Source organism: Tasmannia lanceolata, unplaced genomic scaffold (genome assembly GCF_043159265.1).
Source record: "Tasmannia lanceolata isolate RefF3 unplaced genomic scaffold, GAP_Taslan_0.1 ptg000012l, whole genome shotgun sequence".
Classification (NCBI taxonomy): domain Eukaryota; kingdom Viridiplantae; phylum Streptophyta; class Magnoliopsida; order Canellales; family Winteraceae; genus Tasmannia; species Tasmannia lanceolata.
The window spans coordinates 28,727,893-28,737,612 of NW_027518689.1; the positions used below are offsets into that span (position 1 = coordinate 28,727,893).

The window sequence follows — 9,720 nt, forward strand, 5'->3', positions numbered from 1 at the left end:
TAAATTCCGACCATTTCCTAACAACACTAGGTTTCTCCTACAGCAATCTCTGTCTATCTCCAACCAGTGCAGAGATTCAAAAACCGTATAGCCAGCTTCTATAATGTCTTGGTATAGATCTTTCAAACTTTCTATTCTATAACAACAGTTGCAGGTTCCATTTGCTATATTCCTTCTATAATGTCAGGTGGACTTACCTGACACTTTCTAAAGTATTCCCGTACTCCCATTCCGAAAGGATCCGCCAAAATTTTGTGTTTTTCACAATGGGGAATGATTTTTCACCCCTTTTGCCCATTTTTTTCCTAAAAATGAACTCATTTTTACACCCCTTTTGTTTTTCTCCTCAAAATAATGCCATATCTTCTATGTTGTAGTTCTTATTTATTACAGATTTAACATCAAACTACAGAATCTCTTTCTCAGTTACAGGTATGTCATAGAAGCTGGTTTTGATGTGAATTTCATGAGAAGGGAGATGGGCAGCAGCTATTTTGGTGATACTAGCTTGGGAGATGGAAGATCTGGGTCACCTAGAAAGGGGAAGAAAAGCAATTTAGACAAGCCAAAAAGCAGCCCCATAGAGAAGATCAGGTTAACAAACCAAATGGGTTTTGTTATCTCCAGTCTCTTGATAGCCCTTTCCAAACTAATCACAATCAGGTCTTTTGATTTTGATGTCGATTTTTATTTGAGAAAATGACCAAAAAAAGGGCTTTGATATGACAATCACCTGTCAAGGGGGGAGTGTAATAACCGGTAAAAATATATATTAAAAATACTATGCAAAATTACTATGCAAATTACTATTCATAAGTACTATTCAGAATAAGACTATTCATAATTACTATTCACAGTAGGACCCACCAAGTACTATACACAAGTAGGTCCCACATCAGCGGGCTCCACACAAGCGGGTCCTACCACCAGCGGGACCAACGTCAGCTGGACCATAATAATATTCCACCGACGAAAAGAATAATCCACCGAACGAAAATAAATAATTAAATATTCCACCGAAAGAAAATAATACTTAAATAATATTAATCATGACGAAAATAATACTTAAATAATATTAATCATCTCACTGTTCACAAAAATAAAAATTTATCCTAATACTATTCACAAGCAACCGTTACTATTCTCGACAAATTTTATATTCATTATACTGTTACACGTAAAATTTAATATTCATTTCACTGTTACGTAGTTGACGAGAATAATAATTTAATAGTAAACAGTGCAAAATACTGTTGAGAGAAAAGGCTATAAATAGCCGAAGAGAAGAAGAAGAAAATGAGAGAAAGAAAAGAGAGGGAAGAAAGGGAAGAGAGGGAAGAAAGAGAAGAAAGGGAAGAAAGAGAAGAAAGAGAAGAGAGGGAAGAAGGAAATCCACTACCAAGTAAGTCTTTCTTTTAGAGAATGGTTGGTTCTACCACCTATATTAGCAATAATCTCTTTCATATAGAATGGTTGGTTCTACCACCTACCTATATTATTTTTTTAGCAATGGTTGGTTTTACCACCTATATAGATAAAGCAATGGTTGGTTCTACCACCTATATAAGTAACATGCGGGGCCCACATAAATAATAACATGCGGGGCCCACATGAATAGTAACATGCGGGGCCCACATAAATAATATGCGGGGCCCACATGAATAGTAACATACGGGGCTCACATGAATAGTAACATACGGGGCCCACATGATCTTAAATTTGATAGAAAGAACACAGGGAATATTATCAGAAAGGAATTTGATAGAAAGAACACTGAACACAGGAAACATCAGAATTTGAAAAGGGTACTTCTCACGTTGCTTTCGTGAAATTCTCATCTGCACGATCCTTTCCACGTACATTCAGGCAAGTGAATATGGACTCGCTTCATAACGGTAATTCAGTGTAATTCCTATGATTATTTGATATGTGACTGTGTTAGAAGGTAAAAGTATCTTCAATACCATATTTCTTTAGAATTTCATTTCAGAAAGCAAAGTTTCATATTCATTCAGAAAGCAAAATTTGCATAAATTCTGCATGCCATTCTAGGTTGAAATGAAGGGTGAGAGAATAGTTGACGGCCAGAGTCAGGGTAATTGAGAATTGCCATAATGACCATAATGACCGTATGACTATTGGGGAGATTCTCGGGTGGAAGGTGACCCAAAGAAAATCCTCGGGTGGAAGGTGACCCAAAGGAAATCCTAGAAAGGAGCACGTCTCATTAGGGGGCGGAGGTTCCTTGATGGTCAATAGTTGACGGCCAGAGTCAGGGTAATTGGGGAATTGCCATAATGGCCATAATGACCGTATGACTATTGGGGGAGAGAACATATTGGGAATCACAGTAAGGATGAGAGTTCATATTACTTGATTTATTTCCAAATTTGATTTATTTGAAAAACTGTATAGTTTAAAATGGATTCTAATGTTGATCATTGAAATTTTTATGGTTATTGTACTGTTTCTTTTATGTCGTGAGCCTTTTTCCTTGCTCTTACGTTGCTACATTTCCCTCCACAGGATTAGTAGAAGAGGGAGCCTTCGCAAACGAAGACATATAAATAAAGCGGGAATGGGAAATAAATAGAGAGGGTGGAGTGACAGATGGGTCACCTGTCGTATTTAGACTCAGTTTAAGTATTTAATTTCGGACTGTAATAAATTTTATTTGGGATGCTAGGTCCTTAATTTAGAACAGAGTGAGTTTAAAATTTTAAATGGATTTCATTATTGAGAATACTTCCGCTGCTCATAAAGAACATCAGGTGAATTTGTCAAATAGGTGTAACGGCTTGGTTCTGGAAATCGGGTCGTTACAGTTGTGGTATCAGAGCTGCGCCAGGTTTAGGCTGTGAGGAACCTGGTGAACGAGTCTTGGGTACGTCTTAAGATGGGATACGAAGATCTAAATAATTAAAAGTTATGGTACCTTCCTATTACCGACAAATCGTCGCTAGGACGAAGGGGTTTAAAATCTTCCAACATACCCTGAAAATGTAAATTAATTGTAGGCTTGTCTTGGCAGAAGATGAATACTTACCAAAGAAAAGGAGCTAGGAGGGATGGGCAGGAAGAGGAGCAAGACCCTCTGCACATGCTTACGGAGATACTTAGGAGTCAAGTGCAGTCCCAAGCAGCGAGTCAAGAGGCTCTCCGAAGTATTGCGGCAAATTTGGCCGTGCACCAGCCAAGGGAAGATCCTACCAAACTCCATCGTCAGTTCAGGGATTATCACCCTCCTGAATTCACTGGGGTGGGAGATCCTATGGTAGCCGACAGCTGGATCTTGAGCGTGGAACGCATCTTTGATGTCATGGCGTGCGATGATGAACAGAAAATTAGGTTGGCCTCATTTCTTTTCACTGGCGAGGCAGGAGTCTGGTGGAGAACCACTGTACAGAATTACCCGACGGCGACCACCGAGACTTGGAGCCAATTTAAGACGAGATTTAATGCCCAGTTCTTTCCTGCACATGTAAAGGACTCACTGGCTGAAGAATTCGCAGCACTGAAGCAAGAAAGGTTGTCGGTGGCCCAGTATGGGGCAAGATTCAGGACTCTATTCCGCTATGCCCCAGGTTATGCCGCTACTGAGGAGGATAGGGTAAGAAAGTTTGTGGACGGGCTCCGCCCCACCCTTATGGCCAGCATTATTATCCTTAATCCTCAGACCTTAGCAGAGGCCTGTGCGAAGGCGGAAGTCGCAGAGAGAAGCGAAAGAATTGTTTCGGCTGCAAGGGCACAATCCTCTGCGAACCGAAATCAACCACCACCTCTAAAGAAGCAGAAGTCGGAGAATGAGAATGAGAATGTGAGTTATACTGTTCCAGTATGCCCAACTTGCGGAAAGAGACATACGGGTCAATGCTTGAGGGGCAGGGATGTATGCTATTACTGTGGGGACCCTAACCACAAACAATACAACTGCCCTAGGTTAGGCAGACAGCAAAATGGGACCCCATCCCAACATCAGCCTCAAACTCTAAGACAGTCTGCTCCTCAGCAGAACCAGTGGAGGGGTAATCAGAACCAGTCGCAAAATCAAGAGAAGAGAAACCAATATCGCCCTCTGAGTCAAAATGAGAAAGCGCAAGGAGGGTCAGGAAATCGTTTCTTTGCACTCGTTAACGACAGTGCTAAGGCATCTACTGCGATAACTAAAGGTCAGGATTTTAATTACTATTTTCCTTACAATTTTATTATAAAACTCAAGGTATGCTTCGTATTGAAATAGTACTGAACGGCCTCCATTCTGGAATGGGGAATCATAAGACTTACGGCCTACATTCTGGAATGGGTGACTTAGGATGAAAATTCATAGAGCATGACTGAAAGTAAGCCTGCGAAAAGTAAGCCTGCGAAAAGTTAAATATGAGATGGTAGGATTTGTAAGGGGGGAAAGAAGCTAGTTAAGTGATAGGATGCAAATCTTTGGGACATCTGTTCAGGAGTCACTCAGGGTAAAAAGGCAGGAACTAAAAGGCAGGAACTTTAGGTCATCATAATAGAAGATAGTGACTCCGAGAGTGAAACCGCAGAGACCAAGAACATCCCATATTCAGCTCAAGTTTGTGAGCTATGATAATTGATAGCCTATGCGACGCACCATTTCCTTGTTCTTCTAGAATAGTAAATTTCGGGGACGAAATTTTCATTAAGGGGGGTAGAATGTAATAACCGGTAAAAATATATATTAAAAATACTATGCAAAATTACTATGCAAATTACTATTCATAAGTACTATTCAGAATAAGACTATTCATAATTACTATTCACAGTAGGACCCACCAAGTACTATACACAAGTAGGTCCCACATCAGCGGGCTCCACACAAGCGGGTCCTACCACCAGCGGGACCAACGTCAGCTGGACCATAATAATATTCCACCGACGAAAAGAATAATCCACCGAACGAAAATAAATAATTAAATATTCCACCGAAAGAAAATAATACTTAAATAATATTAATCATGACGAAAATAATACTTAAATAATATTAATCATCTCACTGTTCACAAAAATAAAAATTTATCCTAATACTATTCACAAGCAACCGTTACTATTCTCGACAAATTTTATATTCATTATACTGTTACACGTAAAATTTAATATTCATTTCACTGTTACGTAGTTGACGAGAATAATAATTTAATAGTAAACAGTGCAAAATACTGTTGAGAGAAAAGACTATAAATAGCCGAAGAGAAGAAGAAGAAAATGAGAGAAAGAAAAGAGAGGGAAGAAAGGGAAGAGAGGGAAGAAAGAGAAGAAAGGGAAGAAAGAGAAGAAAGAGAAGAGAGGGAAGAAGGAAATCCACTACCAAGTAAGTCTTTCTTTTAGAGAATGGTTGGTTCTACCACCTATATTAGCAATAATCTCTTTCATATAGAATGGTTGGTTCTACCACCTACCTATATTATTTTTTTAGCAATGGTTGGTTTTACCACCTATATAGATAAAGCAATGGTTGGTTCTACCACCTATATAAGTAACATGCGGGGCCCACATAAATAATAACATGCGGGGCCCACATGAATAGTAACATGCGGGGCCCACATAAATAATATGCGGGGCCCACATGAATAGTAACATACGGGGCTCACATGAATAGTAACATACGGGGCCCACATGATCTTAAATTTGATAGAAAGAACACAGGGAATATTATCAGAAAGGAATTTGATAGAAAGAACACTGAACACAGGAAACATCAGAATTTGAAAAGGGTACTTCTCACGTTGCTTTCGTGAAATTCTCATCTGCACGATCCTTTCCACGTACATTCAGGCAAGTGAATATGGACTCGCTTCATAACGGTAATTCAGTGTAATTCCTATGATTATTTGATATGTGACTGTGTTAGAAGGTAAAAGTATCTTCAATACCATATTTCTTTAGAATTTCATTTCAGAAAGCAAAGTTTCATATTCATTCAGAAAGCAAAATTTGCATAAATTCTGCATGCCATTCTAGGTTGAAATGAAGGGTGAGAGAATAGTTGACGGCCAGAGTCAGGGTAATTGAGAATTGCCATAATGACCATAATGACCGTATGACTATTGGGGAGATTCTCGGGTGGAAGGTGACCCAAAGAAAATCCTCGGGTGGAAGGTGACCCAAAGGAAATCCTAGAAAGGAGCACGTCTCATTAGGGGGCGGAGGTTCCTTGATGGTCAATAGTTGACGGCCAGAGTCAGGGTAATTGGGGAATTGCCATAATGGCCATAATGACCGTATGACTATTGGGGGAGAGAACATATTGGGAATCACAGTAAGGATGAGAGTTCATATTACTTGATTTATTTCCAAATTTGATTTATTTGAAAAACTGTATAGTTTAAAATGGATTCTAATGTTGATCATTGAAATTTTTATGGTTATTGTACTGTTTCTTTTATGTCGTGAGCCTTTTTCCTTGCTCTTACGTTGCTACATTTCCCTCCACAGGATTAGTAGAAGAGGGAGCCTTCGCAAACGAAGACATATAAATAAAGCGGGAATGGGAAATAAATAGAGAGGGTGGAGTGACAGATGGGTCACCTGTCGTATTTAGACTCAGTTTAAGTATTTAATTTCGGACTGTAATAAATTTTATTTGGGATGCTAGGTCCTTAATTTAGAACAGAGTGAGTTTAAAATTTTAAATGGATTTCATTATTAAAAATACTATGCAAAATTACTATGCAAATTACTATTCATAAGTACTATTCAGAATAAGACTATTCATAATTACTATTCACAGTAGGACCCACCAAGTACTATACACAAGTAGGTCCCACATCAGCGGGCTCCACACAAGCGGGTCCTACCACCAGCGGGACCAACGTCAGCTGGACCATAATAATATTCCACCGACGAAAAGAATAATCCACCGAACGAAAATAAATAATTAAATATTCCACCGAAAGAAAATAATACTTAAATAGGTGTAACGGCTTGGTTCTGGAAATCGGGTCGTTACAGGGAGACTTGGAAATGACCAATCCAGAGTGATGGTGACTGGTTTGGGTAGGTTTAGGACAAAACTACCCTTAAAGTCATTCAAGTGTTTTTACATCTCTCTCTCTCTCTCTCTCTCTCTCTCTCTCTCTCTCTCTCTCTCTCTCGTCGGCTCTCACTCGCTCTCGCTGGCCATCTCTCTCTGTCGTCGGCACCCTCTCTCTCCCCCTCTCTGGTGTGATTCTCTCCGACCCTCTCTCTCGCAGCCCTCTCTCTGTCTTCGGCATCCTCTCTCTCCCCCTCTCTCTGGCCCTCTGTCTCTCCGGCAACCTCTGATTCTGAGAGGACCTCCTTTTCACAGGTTGGTACTCTCTCCCTCTTAGTTGTGTTTTGATATTTTAAGTTAGGGTTTTGAGAAAATCAGTTTAGAAACAAAAAATTAGGGGTTTTGAGAAAATCAGTTTAAGAAAAAAAAATTAGGGGTTTTGAAAAAATCAGTTTAGACTCAAACAAATAAGTTAGGTTGGTACTCTCTCTCTCTCTCTCTCTCTCTCTCTCTCTCTCTCTCTCTCTCAGTTGTCAAAATCAGAGAGAGAGTAATCAAACCCCTAATCGAAACCCATAATTTTTTTTAGAAATCTAAGGTTTAAAGCCCTAAAGTTTGGTTTAAACCCCTAATTTTTTTAGAAAACCTATGGTTTAAAACCCTAAAGTTTGGTTTAAACCCCTAATTTTTTTAGAAAACCTATGGTTTAAACTCTTAAAGTTTGGTTTAAACCCCTAATTTTTTTAGAAAACCTATGGTTTAAACCCCTAAAGATTGGTTTAAACCCCTAATTTTCCCATAATTTGTCAGAAATTATGGTTTTAAACCCCTAAAGTTTGGTTTAAACAAATAATTTGTTAGAAATCATTGGTTTAAAGTTGAGAAAATCAGTTTAGCAAAACCATATATTTTTCCAAATCAGTTGAGAAAACCCTATATTTCGGAAAATCAACAACTAAACCCCTAATATTTTAATAAATCTAAGGTTCAAACCAATAATTTCTCATAAATTATTGGTTTAAACCTCTAAAGTTTGGTTTAAGCCATTGGTTTAAACCCCTCTCTAACACTGTCACTCTCTCCCTCTCAGTTTTAAGTTAGGGTTTTGAGAAAATCCGTTTAAAATTTTTCCTATATTTTCCCAAATCAGTTGACTGAACCCTATAGTTGAAAAAATCAACAACGGAACCCCTAATTTTTGTATAAATCTATGGTTTAAACCAATAATTTCTCACAAACTATTTGTTTAAACCTCTAAAGTTTGGTTTAAACCAATAATTTGATAGAAATCATTGATTTAAACTCCATTTGTCAGAAATTATTGGTTTAAATCCCTAAATCTTGAACAATTAATGGTTTAAACCAATAATTTGTGAGAAAGCATTGGTTTAAACCCTTAATAATTCGAAATCAGTTGGTTTAAACCCTTAATTGTTCTAAAATGTATGGTTTAAACCTATAAGTTCTCACATATTAGTGGTTTAAATCCCTAAATGTTGAAAATCAATTGTTTAAACCAATTATTTGTGAGAAATCATTGGTTTAAACCCCTACTATTTTTGAAATTAGCTCCTAAGTTTTGAAAAATAATAGTTTAAACCAATATTTTGGTAGAAATCAGTGTCTATAACCCTTAATTTTTGAAAAATATATGCTTTAAACCTATAGTTTCTCAAAAATTATTGGTTTAAACCTCTATATTTTGAAAAACCTAGTTTCTATATGGTTGGCATCACAGCTAAGAAGAATGTTGGGTTTTCATCCCTAATGGATCAAAAGGGTAAAATTCTGGTTGTTAAAGAATTTTGGTAGAAACTTTGTTAATTTTTTTTTTTGAAATTCTGTCTAAACAGGTCCAAATCTGATTAATTGGATTGGATTCCATCTTTTCCACATAGTGATCATCTCGTAAACCATGGTAATGCCTCCGGTTATTCTTTTAAGCTTTGTGTTCCATCTTTTTCATATAGTGAAAATGTTGTATATATCTGATAATTCTTTGTTTTGCAGGCGTCTTATGCTACGTCGAGATGCTGCCCCTCCAAGTTTCACGACTTCTTCAAGTCCCTGAAGTTGAGGAAAGCAGATATGCTAGAGAAAAGCCCATTTGAGGCCTTGCTTAATCTTGAAGGTGTCAAATTGCACAAGGCAATATTGACCGTCCTCATGCGATCCTATATACCCAAGTCGAGGGCATTTAAAATAGGTGGCATATTAGTCTCCTTTGAGGTCGGGGATTTAGCATTAGCATTGAGCCTAAGCCTTATAGGGGATAGAATACAGATAGACTGGCATTCGACAGAGGAGGTCGAAGGTTGGAGGTTTGCCCGCGCTTGGGCGAGATTTGGTGAGATTGCAGATGTTATCAGGGCAGAGTCCAGATCGGATGAGATTGCATTGATCCAGGCGACAGTGAGACATGTGTTACTGCTCCTGTGCTGCTCTGTGCTTTTTGCCCGGGCTGACCCTATGGATCACAGGACAAAATCTTGCCTCTTCCCCTACTTAGGAGCAGAGACCGTGGGAAGAGTTGCTTGGGCATACCCTGTCTACGACTTCCCGGTAGAGTCATTGGATGCATATTCCAAAAACGGGAAGATGAGATATATCGCCGGATGCGCTATTGTGCTACAGGTAAAGAGTACATATTAGTCTTTTGTAAGTTTGGTTATTTGTTCTCTAAATATTGTCTGTCTTCATTCCAGGTGTGGCTATTCGAGCATACTACC

At 38.5% G+C, this 9,720-nt stretch overlaps 1 protein-coding gene across 1 annotated transcript; it reads left to right on the plus strand.

The window, feature by feature from the left end:
• The first annotated feature begins 754 nt into the window (after positions 1-754).
• LOC143887797 (uncharacterized) lies at positions 755-5,526 on the plus strand. The gene is made up of 2 exons (XM_077391980.1): positions 755-1,402; positions 1,784-5,526. Exon 2 carries the CDS (start codon positions 3,035-3,037, stop codon positions 4,238-4,240), a length of 1,206 nt encoding a protein of 401 aa, XP_077248095.1. The 5' UTR covers positions 755-1,402; positions 1,784-3,034; the 3' UTR covers positions 4,241-5,526.
• Positions 5,527-9,720: the final 4,194 nt, after the last annotated feature.

Excerpts from the sequence above, each read along its gene's own strand:
- LOC143887797 (XM_077391980.1), top strand. The coding sequence starts at position 3,035 with ATGAATACTTACCAAAGAAAAGGAGCTAGGAGGGATGGGCAGGAAGAG.